Below are 25,176 nucleotides of genomic sequence, written 5' to 3'. Positions count from 1 at the left end.
ACAGGCTGGCAAGAGGGTGGGGGTGGGGAGAGCAGCAGCAGGATGGGCCTTTCCCGGCCTCCACAGGACCATGCCCTGGGTAGTATCCTCTAAAGGCTGAGAAGGTCCCCATGTCAAAAGTCATTCTAATCCTGGGGATCATGATTATGCCCTACTCTTCTCTCCTTTCTCCTGAGGGGGAAGAATTGCTGCTGGTCAGTCCTAAGACCACACTGTGCTTTTGGGAACCCAGGTATTGGACAAGATGAGAGAATAATAAAACTGTGGAGGCTGTTTCAATATTGATACCAGCTGGCGAGACATCAGGGAGAGGGCACCAGCAAGGACAGAAAACAAACAAAAACCAGAGAGCTGACAGCTAGGAAGAAATTGGCAAGGGGTTCAAGTACAGGAGGCCCCAGAATTGAGATATGAGAGGCTGGGAGAGGAGGCAAGAAGGATGGTTCCTTTGTGTTATCATTTGGAGACTCCATAAGGGTTTTTTGTTGGTTTGTTTTGGTATTACGGATTTAAACCCGAGGCAGTTAACCACTAAGCCACATCCCCAGCCCATTTTAGGATTTATTTTGAGATAAGGTCTAATTGCTTAGGTCCTTGCTAAGTTGCTGAGGCTGGCTTTGAACTTGCAATCCTCCGGCCTCAGCCTCCTGAGTATCTGGGATTATAGGTGTGCACCACCGTGGCTGACTCTATAAGGTTCTTTAAAGTAGCAAGCAAAAAAAAAAAATGTATCTTTCATTCTTTTTAGCTATTAACCACATTCATACCAGATCCATGTCTCCTTCATAGAGACAGCCACGAATGAAAACAGAAACAGGATGGAATCTAGGGGTTAAAAAAGAGAAAATCATTCTATTTTATGACAGACGATTGATTCCTAATGCAGTGGGCTCGGTTGAGCACACACAGGACAAGGATGGGGACACAGAGTGAGAGGCTGTGACTTCCAGCAGACTCAGAAATGTTCTAAGTAGAAAAGGAATCATGGAACAAATCCAGGATTCTCGGAATGATCTTGAACTTCCCCAGGAAATTTTAGAAGGCGGATCTCAAGAGAGATGGCCCTGGCACCCTACCTCGAGCGAATGCACTCTCCCGAGGGCCTCGCTGTTCCCTCGTTCTCCAGACCCTGCATCGACGCCCAGCTAAAGTGCACCTTCTATTGCTCACTTGAAACAGTACATTAAAGTGCTTTTAAGCCACCACTGTGGCTGGAAGTGCAGACCAGCTAGGAAAGGACCAACAAAAGCTGCGATCTTAACAGCCTCTGGGTTTTCTAAGCACAGACAATTGCAGGGAAAGACTGAGACATGAAACTGCAGAGGAATGAAGAATATGTCTCCTCTAAATGATCAATAATAGACACGGAACAGAAAACGAAGACGGAAAGCAGGCCACAAACATCTAGCCTTGGGATGAAAGGCACAAATCCTTAAAATACGAAGCCCACCTGTCGAATCGATTAACCCGCATCCCTCTGCTCCCAATTGAAAAATGGGGAAAGAATGAGCTAGTTGATTAAGAGGAGATGATTTTAATAAATATTTAAAGTACTGTGAATAAATATTTAAAATTAATCAACTCTGGTACAAATTAAAGACATTTAAATTATGAGATTCATTTTTATCAAACTCTGTCCATGGGTTAATGGTTCCATGGAAAACAACGAGACATATAATATGACATATCTCAGCGTCTTTAAGATACATCTTTCCTCAATGTTTTAATATCGGAAATTGAAAGGCACCTCACAGCTGCTAGCAGGTCAGAATTTAATTGGCAGCTTTTCTTTCTGAATGGCACATAAAATGACATGTCGTAGAGTCAATAAAATAGCATTTATGTGCAATATAATATGATACACTGAAATATTAACGGTGGTTCTTGTTGGGGGACAGGATGGGGTGATTTCCTACTTTTTTTTAAATACGGTATGGTTTTATGGTTTGTTTTCTGGAACTCCTGATGAGCTTAATCCCTGCTGTGAGGCTCCAGAGTGTGGGAATGATCTCACTGCGTGTTGACAGGGGCCTTTGGGGTGATTAGGGATCCATAAAGTCAGCAGGTTGGGACCTTCATGACCGAATCCTGGTGGCTTTATTAGAGAGACATACACACATGCACTCAGGGTCCCTCACCACGTCTTACTTTGCACCGCCTAGGGACTAGCAAGAAGGCTATTGTCACCAGATTTAAACCTTGACCTTGACCTATAAATGTGAGCCAGAAGAAATCTTTTTTCTCCATAACTTACCCAGTCTGTGATATTGTGTATTAGTTGTAGAAAACAGACTGAAACACCCACTGGTCTTCTAAAACGAATATGTATTTCTTTTTTCCACCAGACACTGAATGAAACAAAACTTGATTTTAATTCTGACTCTGTCAATTTAAGTAAGGTATTGGTGTTTTCTGCACCTCTGTTTCCCTTTGCAAGATGGAATTAATGGCAACTTGCCTACCTTCCTCGTAAGGTTTGTGTACGAATATTTCACAAAATGTAAAGTGCCCGTTCAGTGTGTGATTTCAATCTTGACACATGTATGACATTTATTGGTGTTTATATTCTTTCTGAATTGCCATTCATCTTTGATGTCAGTTGACATCATTTTGATACTATAAAATAGTAATTCCTAATATTTTATTGATTAGACTTCATGTCATTTGATTTGAAAAAGCTCTTTTCTCAGCCTTGTTCCCTTGTGGGGGAAAAAAAAATGATTCCCCAAGCAATATTCAGTTTTGTACTCCATCGATCTACACATGAACCAGGCCAAGCCACACGCCTGCCAGCTTAGCTCCGGGACCCCACAAGAACCTGGGGAATCTGCTACCATGAGCTCTGCCTGGGCCCAAATGGGCACCAGTGGAATTGTTTCTGTTTAATTAAAATGAATAAAAACTCTTGTTGAAAATCAGATCACACATCTTGAGTGGTCTCCACAAGGAGGGCCAAGCCTCTCTGTGTCTCAGGCCTCACAAGCTGTGTGGCCAGAGCCCAAGCCCAGCACATCCCCACATCTGGATAACGCTTGATTGATTGCCCCTGGGCATGCTTGGCTTCCAGCTGGTGAGGAACTCCAGCAAGGCAACAGATGAGCAATTTCTCCTGCTGACCAGCCTGGCCCCTGCTTTGTCTGTGTTGAAGTCCCAGGGGTGCCTAGCCCTCATCAGCAACACCAGCTCTCCAGGCTCCAGGCTTCCCAGCCTTGAACGTGCCCAGGACTTGCTGGCTGTTTCATTAAAGAGCAGACTCTGATCCCAATGGTCTGGGGTCCAACTGAGACTCCGTGTCTAATAAGCTTCTTGGTGATGCTGAGGCATCTGGTTAATAGACGATTCTAAGTAGCAAGGATCCTTGTGGAAGGTCTCGGTTTTCAAGTCGATGCCCACTCCTATCATATATGTCTTAAGATGTAGGGTCCTTCCAGGTGTGCTTGTTCAATCTACTGCCCAACAGAATCACCTTCAAAGAAGTTTCTGAAAGTGCATATCTACCACACCAGCCTCTCTGAAAAAGGAGGCCTCATGCACCTGTGTCTTAACCAGTTCTCCCAGGTGGATTCTTCCAGACTCAAAGCTTGGGGACCACCAGAGAGGACTCAAATGGCCTGGAATGGGATCATCCAGAGCTGCCTACTTGCTCTGTGCAGCTCTGGGCTTTGGCAGAGGGTCTCTTGTTTAATCACACTTGTACTGAGGGATGCCACACCACGTACGGCACACAGTTCTCTTTCATACTTCTGGCTAAGCGTGGAGGAACTCTCTCACCACATTATCTTGCGCCTTTATGACAAGATGCAGGAGGAATTTTTATTCCAGACTGAAGAAGCCAGCTGGGATAAGGGACTCATTTAATGGTCATGGTTGTCTCTCTGACAATGGAGAAACTCAGAGCCAAATCTGGGGTTCAGTTTGGCAGTGATACAGGTCCTTTTGCCATATGTCCCTGTGTATCAGCAAATGGGGCTAATTTCCCCATCCCGCTCACCTTTTCTCACCTCCTTGGAGTTTTACGCCTATTGGCCTCCTTTCTAGGACAGTGTGTAGGGATGCATGGGAGGCGTCATCCATTCTGTCCACCAATATCAGATCTCTCCCGTGCTTGACTCTGTAAGTTTGGTGTGGCCATGTGACTTGCTCTGACCCAGGAGACAAGAGGAGAGATGACTTGTGGTGGCCACATCATTGGTGGTGCTCAATTCTTGAGCCTTCCTTTCCCTTCCCAGTCAGTCCTGGGACCAGGTGGCGATGAAGAGAAGCCACAAAAGAAAAGCAGCTGAAGCACTGGGACCACGCAGGAGACAAGGGCTCCAGAGAGCCACCTGAGTCCAAAGGGGACTGTGTGCCGGTCAAAAGTAAACTTTGCTATCTATCAAGATTTGGGGGGTGGCTGGCTACTGCACCATAATTTGTGCCTGCTGACTATCTCATATGCAAAGGACCTCGAATTCTTTATGTCCAGATGCTCAGTTATAAACAAGGAGGTAAACACAGAAACACAGTCCCAGGTAAAGCCTCTTTCAGGAAAAAAGCTATTTGCAGAAGACCATTTACAGGTTATACTGCTAAGCGATGTCTTTGAGAACTTGAAATTGAATCTTGTTTCAAGGCCAGTCACCGACCCTTTACCATCAACACTCCTACATCATGTTTTAATATCCTGCTCCGGCTTCCTTTTTTATTGTGAAAAAATGATACAGATTTATCATTTTATGCATACGCAAGTGCACAATTTGATAGCATCAAACACGTTCACAATGTTGCATGAGCATCACCACTATCTGTACCTAAAACTGTTTCATCTACCTATTAAATAACAATCCTCCCTCTCGCCTTCTCTCTGCCCCTGGCAACCTCTAATTTACTGTCTCTTATGAATTTTCCTATTCCAGGCATCTCACGTAAGTGGAATCAGACAATGTGTGTCCTTCTATGTCTGGCTTGATTTCATCAAGTAGAATTGTTTTCAGGGTCCATCTATACTGTACAGAAATTTCACTTTTTATGGCTGAATACATTCCACTGTATTGTTTACACCACATTTCATTTATCCTACACCTATGGATGAACATTTGGGTTGTTTCTACCTTTTGGCTATTGTGAATAATGGCATTGTGAACATGGGTATACAAGTATCTTCTCACTGGATTAATAAAGAACAGCTGTTGTCCTAATAACAATACATAAAATAATTTAAAAAGAAATATTATAAAAATAAGGAAGTAAAATAAATACACCCATGTAACACTTTGAACTTTTTTTTTTTTTTTTTGCACTCGTAGGCATTGAACCCTTAGGCGTGCCAGGCAAGCACTCTACTGCTGAGCTACAACCTCAGCTATTTTTAATTTTGAAACAGGGTCTTGCTAAATTGCTGAGGCTGACCTCAAACTCATGATCCTCCTGCCTCAGCCTCCTGAGTAGCTGGGATTACAGGAGTGCACCCCTGTACTCAGCATGCTTTGTATTTTTTAAGTTTCCTTACAGGAGTTCATTGTTCTTATCCGAGACTCATTGCAGACTTACAAGGAGAGAAGGAGGCAGGACTGATTCACCCAACAGTTACATAGTTCGAGATTCTAAGGTGGGCACTTCCTAGACACCTTTGATGAGAAGCACAAGACTCAGAAGGGTTAAGGAACTTTCCCAAGTTCCAGAGGCTCTGCTGCAGGTTGTGCGTGCAGGTCTCATCCTGCTTCATCAGCTACTTTATCATATTTTCAGCCCAAAGCCTACATTCCTACATGTCCACCTGCCCATGGCCTTCCCTGTGCCTATGGTATCCAGGTTCACTAGCCCATGCACAGGCACACTCCTCCTACCTCCATGTCCATGGGAAGCACCAACATACGGTTTATGATGGTGGGGAGGATGCAGCCCCCTAATCTCACAGCAAAACCACCCCAAATATCATTCAATCTAACTGAAATCCTGAACTTGCTAGGCAAACAGCAGATTCAAGGTAAGTTTCAAAGTGACACCTCCAAATCAGTCTGTTCACTGCCAAGTGTCCCATATGTAGAAATTCTGAAACTGGTTTTCAGAGACATGGGAAGTGACGTCATGAGGGACTCATAGAACACTGCTAAGAAAGTCCAGCAGAAGATACAGGCTGGGGAAGGACATACTCCCTGGCCATCCCCTGCAGGGCCCTAGGCTTCCAGTCACATGGACAATGCCCTGAGAGTTTTCCTGCCAGACACCCAGTTACCATGGTGCTGTCGGGGCTGCTAATGGGCAGGGCCACCAGGATGGGAAGGGGGTCATGATCTGGTTTCTTCAGCACAAAGCTCTTCAGATATGGCCTGTGTGTTCCAGTCATGCTGATCCCCTCTGCCTTGCCTCCCACTCAGTCGCTGAACCCCGGGTTCCAGGACTGACCTTGGGAAGTCTTTCTTGACTAATCAGGACCGAGGCTGATCTCTTCTGTACTCTGTGCAGAATGTACCCCTGGCAGAATGTCTATGTGCCATGAGGCTGTGTGGGAGGCTCAAGGAGGTTCACCTTGTCACCTGCTTCACCGACAGGCCCTTTAGAGACAAGGGGCCCCAGCTGCAGATCACAAAGTGTGCACACCCTGTGCTGCTGCCAGCAGGAGCCCTTTTGCTGTCCTGGTGTTCTGGCAGCTGCAAGCCACTTCCTTTCTCTCTATCTAGTCTTTCAAAACTCGTTCCCTGCTCCAACCCTCTTCTCAGAATTTCCACAGCACCTCCCCCAACCTGCTGGATTATGCATTTTTAGGAGGGTGGTACAAAGACCTCCCCCTCATTGCTTCCTGAGGCTGGAGTGTAACTGCACAGCTGAAAGTAGCCATGCCACACCCTTGCTCAAGATTCTCCATGGCTCCCAACTGCCTCCAGATAAATTCTAGTGCCCAGGGTGGCAGAAAAGACCTCCTTCTCCACCCATTAGCCAGCAGACCTTCCCACCTTCCTTCCACTACCCCAGAGCCACCAGCTCATGGAACCCCTGAGTACAATTCCCGTCTGCTCCACAATGCAAACCCAAATCATGCCAAACACCTACTGGTTCAGCCCAAGGGTCACTTATTCCCGTTCCTCCCTGAACACCCTCTGTCCTTTGAACATTTATCAAACCTCTATCCCTTACATCAATCTGGAATTCTATCTGGGTTTCTCTTTGTAAATTTGAAGTCATGGCCAGAGTCTTCTTAAATTCAGGCATCTCCTCTGACCAGTGGCTTGTGAAGTCCTTACTCAGTACGTGTTCATAGGTTCCTGTCTCTATTTGAAAGCTTTCTCCTCAAAGTTCCAGGAACTCAAGTCCTGCCTCCTTAACTAGATCCAAAAATCTCCTGCAACAGAGCTTCTCCAATTTAAGGATCATTCAAATCCCCAGGGACGGATTAACTTGCGGCTTTGACTTAGGAGGTCTGGGGAGGGGACAGACTGAATTTCTAATAAGAGTCTAGGCGGCTCCGCACCATCACCTGTGGATCAGGCAACAGCTCACCTGGTGGAGCGGGCGGGGCGCCCCAAGATGAATGGAAGCTGAAAGGCTCAGTCCTGCTCACCGGGAGTAGGGGGGAGTGGGCACTCGTGGGGACCCCTAGAGGCCCCCGGCTCACTTACCTATGGTGGACACAACGGTGCCCACGAAGTAGAAGGCGCCGGTGAAGTCCCAGCGCGGACGGACGTTGTCCATGCGGATGCCGGCCCTGGTGGCTTCCTCGTAGTGGCGGAGGAAGCCGCGCAGCTCTTCGCGGCTGAGGTTGTGGCCGCGGCTGAAGTTGGCCAGGCGCTCTTCCCAGCGCTGCTTGGCTTGACGCTCGTGCGCCAGCTCCAGCGCGGAGAAGACGGCGGCGCCCCCCAAGAGGTAGAGCAGGATGAGCGCTGCGAGCAGCAGGAAGCGCGCGTTGTCCTCATTCAAGTGGCCGGGACCACAGCTGCAACCCCGGCTGGCCATGGCCGGGCCCCCGGGACAGCCCTGTGCCAGACCGCCCTGGGCGCAGGCGGGCTCTGGTCCGCACCCCGGGGAGGTCGCGGCTCGGCGGGCACTCAGCCCGCTCCCGGACGCCCCGCGGTTGGCTCACCCATGACCGCCGGGCGCTCCCACAGCGCCTCCGCCGCTTCTGCGGCACCAGCTCCCCACGTCCTGGTTTCGAATCCGCTTTGTCGCCGCCGTTTCCTGCCGGCCTTGGAGTTCTCCTTAACACTGAAGACTCGAGAGTCCGAGCGCAGAGTCCTTTGAGGCTTGATACGATGACGCGGGCGAGGGGTTTCACCTCGGGGTCCCCGCTGGGCCCAGACTGGGGAGGGGGCGTGGCGCGTCTTCACGGCAAACTGGAGAGGACTTGAACTTTCCCGGAATCGGAGGTCGGAGTCCAGAGAGGTAGGTAGGTCAGCGGAGCCCTCAGGTCTTTGTCCCTCCGACTTCACTTCTTAAGCCGCCGATGCCTCATAGGCGGGTGGTGGGGTGTCTACTGGCTTTGGAGTTGCCCACCCGGTCGGATCCGCAGTGGTGCGTCCTAGTCTCCCTGTCGCGCCAAGCCTCTTGCGCCCCGAGTCACCGACCCGACTGCCTGGGCTTAGAAGCTGGATACCCGTCCAGGGCAGGCGCACGAACTGAGGGACTGTGCAGAGTGGCATCTGCAGGCTTGAACCTCCCGCCCGACCCCCACGCAGCGTGGCATCCAGCAGGTGGATCGGCTGGAGAGAGACCAGAAAGGGAGGAATAAGGAAGTTAGGAGCATCTCCCCAGCCAGCGTGTCCTTGGCCTCTGGGTCCTGCGCGGGGGTGTTCTCTGAACGCACCTGTTGGCTTGGCCAGGCCAGCTCTCCAGAGAGCTGACGGCCCCTCAAGGACAGCGGCCAGGAGATCCCAAAGAGTTCCCTTTCTCCCACCCGGTCTTGGCTGTCTCAGCTTGTAGTTCTTGGGGGACGGAGGCAGGGGCTTCGCGCAGGTGCTCCCGCTACTCCATGCAGATCCACAGCAAGCTCGCCAGCAGACCGCGGGGCCCCCTCCCAGGCACCTCCCCTCGTAGCAGGTGTGGGCGCCGCGGCTGCGCTCAGGTCTCACCTCCCTCTGTACCGCTCGGTCAGGATTGTCCCGGGGTTTCCTCCTCGGCCCTGCCCTGCCGAGTGCAGCTCGGCCTTTCCTAGCGGGCGTGCTCCGACACCGCAACAGGTGGAGCCGCGCGGCTGCCAGCCAAAGCGACTCCACCCTGTCGCCCGCCTCCTGGCCGCGAGGGCCGCCTCTTGGGCTGGTCTCCGCCGGCAGGCTCGCGGCGCTCGGCGGGCCAACCTCGGGGCTGCAGCGCTCCCACCCGGTGCGCAGATCCCGGGAGCCAGTGCTGGGGAGGCGGGTCGGGTGCTTAGGCGGCCTGCGTGGGTCCCTCCGGGGCCAGGAGAGGGCGCTCGGTCCTCTTCCGACACACCTCGCCCCCACGCGTGAACCCAGCCACACACCGCCTCTCCAGAGTCACCCGCCCCGGGCGCGTGGGACGGAATATGGATGCAAGAAGGAGTGGATACGTGGGCACCTGCGAGCTGAGTCGAATTTTTCCGTATTCCCAGCGTGTGCTCCCAGGGGATCCACCTACCAGTATTCTCAACTAGGAACACAAAAGAGAAGGGCTTCCAGTCCTGTTTAGTAAAACCAAGCGAATAAATAGCTCCAGCGAGTTCATTAGAAGCCCTATGCGTTCCTTGGCTCCGTTATTGACTCCCCAATGCCTCTCTTTAGCCCATTGGGATAGGAGCTTAAGGGGGAAATAGTACAGGGACATGTGTATACTGCAGGATTAGACCACATTGATCCTTCCCCACCCCCATTTAATTATGAAAAACTCAAAACATTTCCAAAAGTTCAGCCAATTTTACAGCGATACCCACAACCTAGATTCTACAATTAACATTTATTATACTTTATTATGTATTTTTCTGTCCCTCTCTCCATCATCAACGCAGTTAGGATGCATTTCAAAAAGTGGTGGACATGGACACACTACTGCCTGCATTGCCAGTACTTCTGCCATTACCTAGAGTTTAACATTGACAGATTTTTTTTTTAATTTTGCAGTAAATTTTACATATAATGAAATGGACAAATCTTAAGGGTACCATCAGGTGAGTTCTCACAAATGTGTACACCTTTGGAAGCCAAACACTAATCTACCCAATCTATCAACCACCTTCATCAACAGGCCCTAAGTCCCTTTCCAGTAAATCCCCACCCTCATTCCTTCAGAGGAAACCACTGCTCTCAATCCTCCTACCATGGATTATTTCCGCTTTTATAGAACTTGGTTTTGCCTGCTTTGGAACTAGACAGAATCATACAGTCAAGTCTTTTATGTAAATCAAGGATATGGAAGCTTCTGGAGCTGTTCTACATTGTCAGTTATGATAGTTACTTTGAGAAAATGTCAGGTAGTTTCTTACAAAACTAAATACATGACGATACCTTATGATCCAGCAATTTTACTCCTGAGAGATTTTTGAGACTTATTCATGTTATATATCTTAGTAATTTTCCTCTAGTTTTTTATTGTTTGGATGTAACAGTTTTATTCACTCTTCTATTGATAGAAACCAGGATGTTGGAAAATTTTGGTCATCATAAATAATGATATGTGTTTTCATATCTCTTGGGAGTTCTTGGAGTAAAATTGCTGGATGATAGGGTATCATCATTTATTTAGTTTTGTAAGAAACTACCTGACATTTTCTCAAAGTAACTATCATAACCGACAATGTAGAACAGTTCCAGAAGCTTCCATATCCTTGTGAATATTTGGCATTATCAGTCATTTAAATTTTAAATAGTCTGTATATTGTTGGATGCATAGCATTATCTCCTGTGGTTTTAATTTGCATCCTTGGTTGGATATTTATATATCTTTGTCAATTTTCTGCCCACTGAACAATGTTTTCTCTATTATTGAGTTATAGAGTGTCTTTATATATCCAGGATATCAGTTCTTTCTTAGACATGCATTTTGCAACTATTTTCTACCTCTGGCTTACCTATTTATGTTCTTAAATGTTTTCTGACAAATGTTTTAATTTTGGTTTAGCCCAATGTATCAATCTTCTTCAATTTCTGTATATTAAGAAATCATTGAGCCAGGGTTATAGCCCAGTGGTAGAGTGCTTGCCTGGCATGTGTGAGGCATTGGGTTCCATTCTCAGCACTGCACATAAATAAATAAATTTTTAAAAAGGACCATCAACAAAAAACAAAAACAAAACACATACACCCTCCTTCAAGAGTGCATAGTTTTGTCTCCTTTCCCCCAGCTTTTATATTTGGGTCCCTAATCCATTTTAAGTTTGTTTCTATATGGTGTGAGGTCAGAGTTATTCATTTTCTTCACATGGATATCCAATTATTCCAGGGTCATTTGTTGAAAAGACAATAGGAATGAATTTATTTCAGGAATCTGTATTTTGTTATCTTATTTCTCTACTCCCATGCTAATACCACAGTATGCAGTTTACTGTTCTATTTTGTAGCTGTGTAGTAGAACTTGAATTCAAGAAGTGTGAGTCTTCCAACTTCATTCTTCATTTTCAAGATTTATTTGAATAATATTTTCCATGAAAAAATTTTAGAATCAGCTTATTAAATTTCATCAGAAAAAGCCTTTTGTGATCTTCATTAGGATTTTGTTGAACTAATTTGGGAGAACTGATATCTTGAATGGTTCATGAGTAACGTATATCCCTCTATTTATTTTGATTTTCTAGAAAAATTTTATAGAGATCTTGCATAACTTTTATAAAGTCATTTTGTAAAGCCATGTTCATATCATTTTGTAAAGTCATGTTCTTTTGATGCCATTGTAAATGGAATTTCAAAATGTTTTTCAATCATTTGCTTTTGCCTTGGTATATAAAAATACAAATGACTTTTTGCAAATTACTTTTTTCCTCCAAACTTGTTAATTTGATTATTAATTATAATGATTGTTTTACTGATTCCTTTAGGAATTTTTATATAAATAATCATGACATCTGAGTTTTGATGTCATGATTATTTATATAAAATAATATCTTTTTTCTTGTCTTATTACAATGGCTAGTACCTTAGTTTATTACTGAGTAGAACAGGTGGAAGTAGGTACTTTACTGAAGATCTTAGGAGAAGGCTTTCAGTTTCTCATCATTATATATGGTATTAGCTATAGGTTTTTCATGGATACCCTTTATCTGGTTGAAGAAGTTTCCTTTTATTTTCATTCTAGTTTTTAAATGAAACATGGATGAGTACTTAATTTTGTTTCATGCTGTCTCTTATCTATTGCAATACTTTTCTCCTTTATTCTATTAATATATGTTGAATTTCATCAATTTATTTTCTACAGTTAAGCATGAGCATTAGAAAGCATTAACTTTTAAGAAGAAAAGCATTGCATTTCTGGGATAAATTCCACTTGGAGCTTCTATTCTATTATTTTTATTATTCTTATTGTTTTTTTTCTTTTTAAGCTTCTTGTAGTAGATGTTTAAAACACTGATCTTAGATCCTTCTTCTTTGCTAATGTTGGCATTTTAAAGCTCTAAGTTTCTCTATTAGCGCAGTGCTATCTGCATCCTGAAATTATTGGAATGTTTTATTTTCATGTTGTGTTCAAAATGTTTTGTTTTCTTCTTTGGTCCATAAAATATTTACATGTGTTGCTTAATTTCCAAATATTTGTATTTTTTAAAGGCAAATTATTTCTAACTTATTTCCAATGTGGTCAGAGAATCATATTCAGCATGTGTCTAGTCTTTCTAAATTTATTGAGGCTTGTTTTGTGGTCCAGCTACATTAGTACATATGTACTTGAAAAGAATGTATATTCTACAGTTATAGTGTCATGGTAAGTCAGGATAATTGTGTCTTTCAGATCTTCTGCTTGTCTTTATAGTTCTAGTTATATCAATTAGTGAGTTTAAAATTATCAGGTATAATTGTGTGTCTACTCCTCCCTTAACTGTTGATGTTTCTTTCATGTACTTCAAAGCTGTAATCAGATTATATGTCTTTACGATTATTTGGCCTTCCTGATGTAGTGATTTTTTATCATTAGGAAGTCTCTTTTCATTACTGGTAATATCCCTTTGTCTCGAAGTCTACTTTATCTGACATTAATTCAGTCACCATAGCTTCCTCTTGCTTGACGTTTGTATCTATCTTTTCCAAGTCACTTAATTTGTCCGTCTTTTTACATTTAAAGCAGATCTGTTATGAGCAGTGCAGAGTTGGCCCTTTTTTGGGAGGGCACTGAGCTGGTTCTGACGATTTCCATGTTTTAATTGGGTTGAACCAAGCCAATGCTGTCCATTGCAACTTAGTGCATAATGGAAATATCTTGTATCTGTTCTATTCAATATGTAGTGACTCCTGAGCACTTGAAATGTGGTCTGTGTAACTAAGAAACTGAATTTTTAGCTTTTAAAAATGTTGTTTTTAGCCCTATGTACAGAGTTTGGTGGCCAGAGACTTGAGCAGGGTTTATATAGTAGAATTTGGGAATCCCTCTCTGGCTCTCTTCTGTTGTTCTCCCTTGTTCCCAAGAGGCCATGCTTGCTCCAGACCCTCTGCTCTGGCTCTTCAAGCCAGCAGGACTAGAGACTTTCCACTGGAGGCTTACATGTTCTGCATTGTGTAGACTAAGACTCAAACTCTGGCTCGAAGTGGTGAAAAACAAAGTACAGGAAGTTTGTCCAGCACGGTGCCTTTCTTCCAGATGTGGACTCACCTCTAGTTCCTGTCTGCTTTTGGTCGCTTTCTGACCTTTATTTTCTTTTATTTGTGGCACTGGGGTTTCACCCAGGGGAGCTTTGCCACTGAGCTATATCCTAGCCATTTTCATTTTTGAGACAGGGTCTCACTCAATTGTCTGGGCTGGCATCAGACTTTTGATCCTCCTGTCTGAGCTTCCCGAGTAACTGGGATTACAGGAGTGTACCATTGTGTTCAGCAGTGGTCATGATAATTTTTAAAGAACTATGAATAAATAATTATTCAAGGCCCATACAATGGCATCTGCATCTTTGGGCCCAGACAGGGACATATACTGGCTTAGCCAGGGCAGACCAGCACCACTGATGAGGCACAGATCTAGTTCATGATCTAGCTGCGTCACTCTGAACCTTATTCTCACCCCTGAAAACTGGAGATACTGTCACCTGCTTCTTGGCATGGTGATGTGTATCAAGTTAGGTATAATCATGCTGACCCAGAGTGAATGGGTGGAGGCAACTTCTCCTTTGTCTTTCCTCGCCCAGCTTCTCTTTTGTGTCTTACCAACGGAGTTTCGTCTGGATGCCTTCCAGTTCAAACCTTGCCACCAAGGGAACAGGTAACTGAACCAAGTGTCTCAGACACGTGAACAAAAGATTGTCTGACTGTGGTTTCAGTGGAGCTTCTTGAAGGTCTAAAGAGAATAAAGGAGAGCTTGCATATGCCAGCTATTCTGCTTTGAGACAGTCTTGCTTGGACCTCTGCACAGTGCAGATTTGGATGGTTCCAAGGCTTGTAACACAAGCGCCCTCATTTGCTCACCACCCATTATTGTGTGAGACATCTTTGTTTATGGCACCCCAGTACCTTATTTCCTGGGCTGCCTTTTGCCTCTTGGTAGTCTCTAGCATCTTCTATGCCACCTTCTCTTCTGACACCCACTGATCCCATTCTGTACTTTTTTTTTTTTTTTAAAGAGAGAGAGAGTTTTTTAATATTTATTTTTTAGTTTTCGGTGGACACAACATCTTTATTTTATTTTTATGTGGTGCTGAGGAGCGAACCCAGTGCCCCGTGCATGCCAGGTGAGCGCGCTACCATTTGAGCCACATCCCCAGCCCCCATTCTGTACTTTTGATCTAGCAAGTCAACACAAATGATAGGCTTCTGTCACCAAATTTAATAAATCATACAAACGAGTGCCAAGTTTTCAGCCCGCTCTGCTCTACCTCAAAAGGTGCCTACTTTGCCAGCAAGATCTGGCATGAATAATTCAGCCACTTGGTCCTGTGTACTGATGGGACATTTAGTGGCCGACTGTATGTGCTGCTAGTTGATTCCGTCATGCTAACAGTGAATGGCTGTGGCAGTGATGAAAGCTTACCCGGTCTTATATCTAGTTGAACTTCATGTACATGAAGTCTGCTCCTGGGCTGTGGTTGGGAACGTCGCCACATTTGCTGCCTGGACATCACAGCAGTAAAGCCCAGCTCTGGAGCTATGCCCTCTGTCCTTGTCAGTGGTACCACTGTGGACAAATAATCTCCTTAGTTTCCTATCTGTAAATGGGATAACAGTGCCTCCTTGATAGGGTTATTATGAAGACTGGGTAAACATGTGACACAGTTCCTGGCACAAACAGTTCAGTATTTGCTGCTGGTGAATGTTAATGCTCAGGGACCCGTGGGCATTGACTGGGCCTAAGAGTTATCAATCAGCTGTCTCCCTCCTGGGTCCTGGTCACACCATGGCTGGCATTTCCCAGGAGCAAATGGCTGCACCTAGCCCCTGTTCTGGTCTGTTTCATCTTTTTTTTTTTTTTTTTTTTTTTGTTTGAGTCCTTTTATATGACAACAGCCACATAAGTTACTAGTGGAGAGAAATGTAATGGGAGATGGGGCAGCTTGTGGCACTCTTTAGTCCTGGTTATTTCTTGACAAAAATGGGCTATTAAATTTGGAAAATTTCCAAAGGTTTTATCATGATGGGATCTGACCTATGCAGAACATGTGGTTAGCATATAATCAGTAGGATTTTAGATTTAACTCTACACTGTCACTGAGTTCCTGTGCAGATTTTTTTGTCATACATTGTCATAATTAACATCACTAATCCATCAGTATAATTGCTAAGCTTTATAAAATGCCTAACCAAATCTTTATTTTGAGGCACTCATCAATCTGAAGCAAGCCTTCCCAAGGATTCTTCCTTAATTCTTCAGGAAGGGTTACAATTGTAATTCTAATGACAGAATGTCAAATGTCCCAAAACTTAAAAAAAAAAAAAAAAAGGATCAAGTAATAGTAGTTTCCCTAGAAAATAAACTTTTAATTTCACATGGAAAAAGACTTAATTTTAAGCATACTGAGTCTAATGTGTAAACTATAGTCATTTGAAAAGTCATGTTACTTGAATGATTGTTATTAAGGAAAATCATATAAATTGTACCAGATTCCAGAGAAATGAAGCTCCTTCTGCAGGGGGTGAGGTGCAGACTGTGAGCATGTCTGAGGCAGCAGCTTTGGTTTCACTGCTTAAGGTGGGACCTTCTGTTATTTAAGTCCCTTGAACCTTGGTTTTCTCATCTGTCAAATGGGCCAACAATGGTGATGTGAGTTTAAAGCACTTACATATAGGAACTGAAGTATAAGGAGAACTTGGGCAATAGTAACAAATACTGTTATATGAAAACATCAGCCCAGACCAGGGCAATTCAAGGCTGCTTTATGTCACACTACAGTTAAAAACAGGCAGTTTTGCCCAGGAGTATGTTGACAAATAATTTGAAAACCCTATCTCACTCACTCTAAGCAGCTGGTGGTGACCAGGCTTCCCTTCCCATGAGGACTCCTGGGAAACAGGGGACATGAAATCCTCCTGCCAAAATGGCATGTGAGTTCCTGTGGATTGCCAGGTGTCACGCTTGGCCATTCTCTCATTCAGTGTGTTTGGGTCTTTGCAGTGCTCAAGCATTGAGCCTGCTGTTGGAATTTGTCATTTGCTGTGGACATCTCTACACTTTAGACTACATGTCTATCTTCACAAAAGAATGTCAGGGAAGGCTGAAGAAGATAACACCTTTTCACGACACAAAGCCCTCCTTTCTTTAGTCCCCATGTGGAAAACTCCTTGCTCAGCCAGGCACCTCCTGCCTTGGCACGTCACACAGATGCAGGGAAAGGCACAGAAGGGGCCATGCTGCTTCATGCAGACGGGGGCAGGGAGGGTGGCCTCAGGTGGGGAGAAGGAGTTGCTGAGACGCAGCCTGAGACCAGAGGTGCGATTTCCCCCAAAGCATTAGCAGCCTGGTTCAGCGGTACTTTCCCCTGCACTGTAGGTAGTTTAGCCAGTCCCGTTAAATTGAGGACCATATGGGTTGGACTTCTTACCTTCTGTGTTCCACATGTTCGGGACTATTCTCAGGGAATTATTTCCCAAGTGTACTACAACTGTGCCCAGAAAACATGTGGTGCTGGCCCTACCTGGCTGGTCCAGCTTGGCTCAGCACAGCCCAGCCCAGCCCAGCCTAGCCTTGGCCTCTCCCGAGTCCCTGCTCATGGGTAGGGCCACAGGACTGCTGGACACCCACCAAGAGTAGACTCTTTGATCCTGCATGGCCCTTGAAGTTCTCCACCCAGCCTCATCTACATGACCTGTCCAGGTGGCATCCAGGGCCCCCCTGGGGCTGGAGGGTGGTCAGGGGACCAATCTATGATAAGTAGAGACAGGAATGTTAGGGACAAGGACTGTCCTGAGAAATGAATGACAGCGGAGGCAGGGCTGCCCCTCGCCCCTTCCGGTCCTGCATAAGCACTTTGCACAATCTCCTGGAAGATTCAAGTAACCCTGGGGGGGGGGGCGGTGCAGACTTGGTCTGACAGCCGAGGGCTGAAGCACAGAGATGTGAGTTGGCCTGGCCCAGGCAACAGGTTGGTGAGTGGCAGAGCTAGGAGTCCATCCTGGCCCACCTGACTCCAGCTCTGTGATTTGGCACAGACTACCTGTCCACCTCCCTGTACTGTTATGTGGACCACAAGGCCATGAAGGCCAGCTGCAGACGGCCACCATTCTGACTGGCTGCATCCAGCTCCCCAGCAGACTGGCACTGCCTGGATCCTGGTAGTGAAGTCACCCAAGTTTCTGCCCCCCGCCCCTTGAGGATGAAGCCACCAAACCTCAGGTTCTTTGCCACAGTTCTGACGGGTGGGTACCAGCTCGGGGCCTGCCCTCCACTACGCTGGCTTCTGCTGCTAGCACAGACTCTCCCCATTTCCTCCATGCCCAGCACGCTCATCTGGTGTAGGGTTTGAATGTTGTAGTATACAGAGGGTAGGTTCAGACAAGCCTTAGTCTTCTTACCCGTGAAATGAACTGCTTAACCAATTCAATAGTTTTTTTTTTTTTTTAGCAGAAAAAAGTCCCAGATAATATGCTTTATAGAATTCCAGTTTGTAAACCAGAAGTTCTCTGTGAGAGAAGGGCCCTCAAAGGGCCCGTCTTCCTACCATCCTGCTTTAGCTCAGCACACACAACCTCAAGTTTTCAAGGTAGCTTTGGAAAGTCCTAGGCCTCTGAGAAAGAGTTTGAAAGACTATTTAGACTTTTTCCCCCCCCAAAACTAATATTAATTTTTCCCTAAACTATGCGATGAAGAGGCTGGTGACCAGCGGGGAGTCAGCCTTGAGCAGGATAAAACAATCCAAATTGCCTCAGGAGATCCCGACACACAAGAAGCAGGACACAGTTCTGACCCCAGCCAGCCGTATGACCAGTGGACACAGCCTCAGCTTCCTTACACGTAAACGGACGGCACCAAAGTCAGTCCCCTTGTAGTATTTCTTCTAAATAAGATACCCATGTGCTTCTGTATGATCCTATGAGCTGTCTTTGGAAATTTCTGGGGATGGAAGAGATACCCTTCTAGCTTGGGAAAGGGTAAGCAAATGGCTTACTAGTGTGACCTGTCTGTAAGCAGGGAGGCAGCAGGCAGGGTGCTGGCAATGAGAAGCTTGGGGAGCTAAGGCTGAAACCCACGGAGAGCTGCAAAGTGGGTATCTGGACTAGAGAGGGGGCTGTGATGGACGGCTTGCTTTCTCTGGAAAGCCAGGCTGGCTGAAGATACCTTCGGAGATTGAGAGAGGGTGGAATCACAAAACACAGTCAAGCCACAACTTTTGAGATCTGAGTCCTCTTCAGTAGGGGGGTAATTTCATATCGGCATAGATACATATTTTTAACATGTGAAGTTTAATAGCTTTCTTTCCAAAACACATAAAAGTGAATAAGAAAATAACACTTTTTTTTTTAAAGTGAGAATGCTGACAATAAACATTAAAAGTATAACCAACATCCAAGTTCACAAGAGCAACCTTCATGAGTTTTGCAGGGATGCAAGTCAGATTTTAAGGGAAATGAACACCCCACAAGAATATCCAAGGTTTGGGGCTCAACATCTTATGCTCAATTTCACAGTGCTTTAAGATTCTCAGGAGGGCACCCACATGTTCCCGTGTGTATCTGGCGCTTTGATATAAGGAATGTTCCAAATCCATGGCCGATCTGGGAAAAAATACCAAAACATTACAGAATATTTATTTGAACAGGATCACAGAAAACTCACTCACCTGATAGGGTAAAATCACTGTGTGCTCAGGTCTCCAAACTGTGAAGAATGTCTTTGAATCAACTGGAGGATACCCCGTTCAGACAGTGGTTTTCGTAAAGGTTCATGTTAAGGCACAAGGTCAGCTGAGCATGGGAAGGGAGGTGAGCAGCACCCAAGGATGAATCCTGGCCTGCCACCTCGCCTTGCCACACTAGCAAATTACTTTGTCAGTCTGAACCCCAGTTTCCTTATCTATGCACACCACAATGCTGTCATAAGACAAATGAGATGATTCCAGATAGCAAGTAAGACGTGGTGTCTGGCACACAGCAGGGGCCACCTCAGGCAGCTGCGCCTCTCCTCCTTAGGGTGCTGCAGGAAGCAAGAGCTGGCGCAGCCCAGGCCACACTGCTGCTCTCAGTGGGCCCCAGAGGACCAGAGTCCTGACTGTGAAATGCTTTTGCTTTCTTATTAAATGTTAATAATCAATGAGACATGAAGACTTCTGAAAGACTAACTGCAGACCAATGTGAGAAAAAGCAACAAGTGTGGGTATGAACACTGGAAGGAACACCCAGGACCCAGGTTCAAATCCCACCTCCCTCCCTCTCAGCCCTTAGTGAAGGCATCTGGGTTTTAGCCTCAGGTTTCTCCCCTGAAATGGCAAGTACATTAGCAACCACCAGGGATTAGTGTGAAGAGAGCATGTGTAAAGTTTCAGTCATGTTGAAGGTGCTCAATAAATGCGAACTGTTCTTTCTCCCTTTTAACAGATATTTTAGAAACTGAAAACACTTCAGAGTATCATCTTTACCACACATAGTTCCTGTGAGAGCTAAACCATTCAAAAGAACCATAAGAATATGGGTAAGGTCTAAATACATCACAAGGATTAAAAATAAATCCCGTCTCATTGTCTCGACAAGTATTACTAACAGAAAAACTTTTTTAGGGCTGGAGAGCTCACTGCAGGTCTAAGAAGGATGCCACGTTAAAGCAGCATCTTGGCTCTGCAAACTCTCCTGCTAGGGACCCTTTCCCTTCTCAGAAACAGCATGGAAACAGTGGTTCTGCCAGCCTCTCCTTGCAGCAGCCTTGCTGTTCCTGTTGAATAATCTTAGAGCAATTGTGCACATAGCAGCACCCAGCAGGTTGCGCAGGCAAGAATTCTGAAGATGGCAACAAATTATCAGAACATTATTGCTTATCTTTGGCCTTGAGATGGTTTGAAAGCATGAAACCAATCCCCTTTTTGTTAACTTTACCAAGCTTGTTAGAGAAAGGCAGCCTTTTCCATTTGACATATTTGTTTCATTAAAGGTTGAGCGACTTGGCCATGGACTTGGGCTTGACTCCCCCATCTTTACCCCAGCCTAGGCTCTCTCTACTGCAAACAGCATCTTCTGGGCCTGGACTCCTACTCTATACCCCTCTTCTATATATTGCTCAGTGGGGTATTATCAACTTCATTCCCAAGGTAGCAGACACCCTGTTTCTTGCTAGATGAGCAGCTATTGGAGAGATTCTTCACAGAAATAGAGGATCTCAGATGCAGACATTTACTAACCAGCCAGTGATGTCAAGATCACTGTATTTACTCCTTTCCCCCTCAATTAGTCAGTGAGGACCAGGCAAGGACCCAGAGATCACCATCTGGCATATCTCTTGCAGTTCTGATTTTTCAATGTGTCTGCCCCTGTGGACTGTGGGCAATGATTTCCACACTCACTGACAGGTTCCCCCTAAAACCTGGAGGGAAAGCTAGACACATGGCTATGGGGAGAAGAGGGGGCTGTGACCCTCTCTTTTACACTATCAGTACTAACAATCACTGGCTTAGAAAAAGCCCCTTTTAAGTAATCCTTTCAAATTGTTCCTTAAGAGAACAAATGAGCTTGTAACCTAATATGCAAATACTACATGCATATTCATGTATGTGCATGTGATATTTGTTCAGAGCTGCTAGATGCCACGGACTTTTCCAATCTTGATAAATGTAAAGTGGTCATGTAAGAAAATGACTTTATTTTTAGCAATACACACTGAAGTATTTAGGGAAAAAGGGCTATCATGTCTGCAACACTCAAATAGATCAGAAAAATGTAAAGTATGAAAGAATGCAAATGTGACAAAATGTTTGCACTCTTGCAACTTTTCTGTATATCTGCATTTTTGTAAAAAATGTGAAAGAAATGAATTCCACTATTATGTATAACTATCATGCATTAAAAATATTACAACAGTAAAAGAAAAAATTATATACACTTATTATTTTAATATATTTATACACATACATACACACATATATATATATGCCAGGTATATTCTAAAAACAAATAATGCTGCGCATGGTGGCACATGCCTGTAATCCTGGGGACTAGGGAGACTCATGAAGGAAGATCACAAGTTTGAGACTAGCCTTAGCAATTTAGCAAGACCCTGTCTCAAAAAATAAAAAGGGCTAGGTATGAAGCTCCATGGTAAAGCGCCCTGGGTTCAATCCCAAGTACAAAATAAAAATAAATAAATAAATGAAAAACAAATAATGAAAATACAATAACCTATTCACAAACAGAATGTAACTAACACCTTTGAAGCTTTGTATGTTCAGTTACTTCTTAAGTAGGACATGCACTTACTACTTAGGTTCAGGCAGGCTGTCCTCATTTTACTTTCTCAGTAACATATAGATAATGCAGAGTATCAGTGAAAGAATACAAAGCAGTGGCCCACGGAATGGAGCTCAGGAGAGGTGGGGGACTGATCTGTTTCACTTTCTCCTCAGGCTCAGGGTCACAGCACATGGGACATATGGAACCAATTTGTATTAATTTAAAAAACTGGTGATTTTGCTTTATAAGAAGTCATCTCAATAAAATACTAAGTCCCATTGGCAAAATGGGTTTGGAGTTACATATAACTTCAGGAAATGATAAGGGTGAGACCTCATGCCTAACTGGTTCACTGATTCATCCCAGACTGTCTGCACACAGTAGGTGCTCACTATGCACCCATGAGAGAACAAATGAATAGAAGCTCCTGCAGAAAGCAAGGGACCTCAGTAGCTGGGTCTTAGGTTCTGCTTTACTTCATTTGATCATTTTCTTGGTTTCAAGATATCTGGCAGGACTATGCAGCAGTAGATGTCTTTGCTAAGCTTTTTGAATCATGTTTTGATTTTAAGAAGCCCCGAACAAGACCCTGTATGTGTCATAATAGTTTGAAAATCACTTTTTAAAGTGAAGTGCTTTTGAAATGTTCTTAACCACTCACTTTTCTACATCTTGGTAAAATGCCGTTCTTTAGTCTACATGGCTCCTTGAATGCAGGCTGTTTTTGAAGTGGTGGTGTCTGAATTCCTGGTATTATTCTACAAGCTACTAACACAGTGTAAGAGATAAAATAGCACTGACATAAAATAAAATGCTCCACTTTCTATTGTATGTATCTTTAAAGAAAATGCCTAAGAAATAAAAAAGACAGTGACACATTGCAAAGCATTCTGCCTGCTGGGCAAATCAGAGATTTATCATCCTGTGGTCAGCTTCTGGGTTCTGGGGAATGCTTTTTCTGTTGGAGGGGAAGGTTTGTGAGGGCGTTTTTTAAAGACTTTCTATGGCTTCCACACTCGCTTTCCTCTTCCTTTGGAGATCGGGACTAAAGGAAGTGGGGGAGTCCAGACAGGGTCTGGGTTGGGGAACAAGACCCAAGTCAGAATCCTTCAAGCCGTCACCTTACTTATGTTTATTCAAGAGACCTTGGGTTAAAAAAACTATGGAAAAGGAACCTGAAGAATAGAGAAATCCAGAAGGGGAGGGGACTGACACAGGCAAGCCTTGGACATTAAAAAAAAAAAAAAAATCACTGCTCCCCAAGGGAAAGTGGGGAGTCACACCAAATCACTTCTCCCATGTGCCAGGAACAGAACTAGCTATTACAGTAAGAACAATTATATTAAAGGTGACTACTGTTATTGGCTACTAGCTCTGGGTTGGACACTGTGTTAAGCACAGACGTTTTCAGGACCGACAGAAGTGGCCAGACAGCCTGTAAGGCTGGGTCCACCCAGGGCAGACACAGAAGGTGCACAAAGCCTGCTGGCTGGCTGAGGACTTCTGAGCCTGCTGTGGATATGCCAATGGCCTTTCTATTGTGAAACACACTTGGTCACTGCCCTCAGGAAAGTCATAGTCTGGTGTAGCAGTTTTCAAGTGTGGCCTGGGGACCTCCCTTTGAGGGGTGGGAGGTTCTGAAGTAAGAAATTATCTTCATGATGCATGAAGCCAGCATGTGGTTCTTGCTGTCATGAGCCCACAAATGTGCAGAGGCCGACTGACGTGACTGCCTAACAGCCCAGAGCAGCTGTGGAAATGGAGCTGGCTTCTAGCTGTAACACAAAGAGGCTGCAAAACCACTAAACTATGCCACTTTGCTTGCTGATTTTGTCTTTTAATTTTGGAAATGATCATACAAATGTTTATTATTTTAAAACTAATGAATAAATATTTGTAGGTTCCTGTTTAAATTCCTAATACAGTAAATAGAAATAGATACAAAATCCCATATAAATAAATGATTTCCGCGAATCTCAAAACTCATGAGAATACAAAAGGGTTCTAAGGCCATACAGTTTGAGAACTGTGGTTCCAATGATCACAGGGCAGAAAAGGGGCCTCTGTAAACCTAAGCTTCCAGAGGGTTCCACGAACCAGGTTTCATTGAGGGATCAATGGTGTCTGCCTGGCTCTGTTTCTACTATGATACACCTGCCCAGAGTTCCCCTCAGCTGTCTCACCTTTACTTCCGTATGGTTCTGGGGGCAGATCATAGGGCACTGGAAAAAAGTCTGTTGCCTCCCGGCTGCCAGAGAAGAATTTCTGTTTCACTTTGAAGCTGTCCAGGCCCTGCAAACACATGGAGGGAATCTATGATTGTACACCATTTCCCGAAAGAAAACAAGAAAACTAAAACCAAACTGAAACAAATAAAGAACCTGGAAGATCCCAAGAAGCAATCATATCTTTATGACATTTACAACAAAATATAAATGACTTCAAAGCTATTTTCAATGTTTGATAGGCAAATATATTTAACAACTCCTCCCAATTATTTTCTTCCCTGAAAATAAGATTTAACATTTTAAGAATTAAATTAAAAGCTTGCAAGAGTTTAACAAAGGATACAGAGAAACAAGAGAAACAATTCTGGATATTATAGCCCATTTCTACTAAACACCATGTACAGTTGGCAGGGAGTTTTAGAACTCATTGTATAAAAATACCTCAAATGTTTTCAATATTGCTATAGTAACAGGCAGCCTGTCCTGAGAAAGAAGAAGTAAAAGTTGTTTTCATGTATAATGGAAGTGCTCAAGTTAATAGGATAGGAATAGAAAAATGGAAATTCTTCACGATCCATCACAATGGAAAGTTTATTCCAAGAACTGCGGAACAAGGTATCAGTCTTAGGTGTGAGTCAGGTGGAGGTGGAGGCTCTCTCCAGGCTGATATGCGCACACCCTGTCCTCCTCTCACTGACTAAGACATCAGTGCTGTCCTCTGGGCCCCACACATGGGCTTTTTTAAAAAAGAAGGCTTATTGCTTTGCTAGCAAAGGAGAAACACAGGGAACTCCTGTCCCAGAGGCTGTGATTCTGCCCATCAGCAGGAACAGGGGGCTTTTAAAGGAGGTGATTCAAAGGCTACATTCCATGTGTTCTCTGTTGGAGTCGTAATTCCCTTGTGAATTTGGGAGACAGTCATTTGTGAAATCTTCTGGTGCTATCCCTAAAGTCTGGATTCCTTCATTTCTTCAGAGGAGCAGAGAGAGAAGAAGAGATAGAAACATGTCTATTTAAAAAATAAGTTGCAGTGG

General features: G+C 44.6%; 2 protein-coding genes across 6 annotated transcripts in view; both read right to left on the bottom strand.

Moving 5' to 3' along the window:
• Window positions 1-7,929, bottom strand: part of Kcnk13 (potassium two pore domain channel subfamily K member 13) — an 85,452-nt gene extending 77,523 nt beyond the window's left edge. The window contains exon 1 of the mRNA XM_021723723.3: window positions 7,596-7,929. Coding sequence (XP_021579398.2) covers window positions 7,596-7,929 — 334 coding nt within the window. The remainder of the gene's footprint in view (window positions 1-7,595) is intronic.
• Window positions 7,930-18,925: 10,996 nt separating this feature from the next.
• Tdp1 (tyrosyl-DNA phosphodiesterase 1) overlaps window positions 18,926-25,176 on the bottom strand; it is a 77,290-nt gene continuing 71,039 nt past the window's right edge. For all 5 annotated transcript variants that reach the window (XR_013439209.1, XR_013439210.1, XM_078050697.1 and 2 more), the window contains 2 exons: window positions 24,098-24,206; window positions 18,926-19,256 (listed from right to left, as the gene is read on the bottom strand). Coding sequence is in view for 3 of the 5 variants with exons in the window: in XM_078050697.1 (XP_077906823.1) it covers window positions 19,183-19,256; window positions 24,098-24,206 (183 nt within the window). In the remaining 2 variants the exon portion in view is untranslated. The remainder of the gene's footprint in view (window positions 19,257-24,097; window positions 24,207-25,176) is intronic.

This window comes from Ictidomys tridecemlineatus, chromosome 5, assembly GCF_052094955.1.
Source record: "Ictidomys tridecemlineatus isolate mIctTri1 chromosome 5, mIctTri1.hap1, whole genome shotgun sequence".
Classification (NCBI taxonomy): domain Eukaryota; kingdom Metazoa; phylum Chordata; class Mammalia; order Rodentia; family Sciuridae; genus Ictidomys; species Ictidomys tridecemlineatus.
This window is presented reverse-complemented; position numbering and strand designations above follow the sequence as displayed.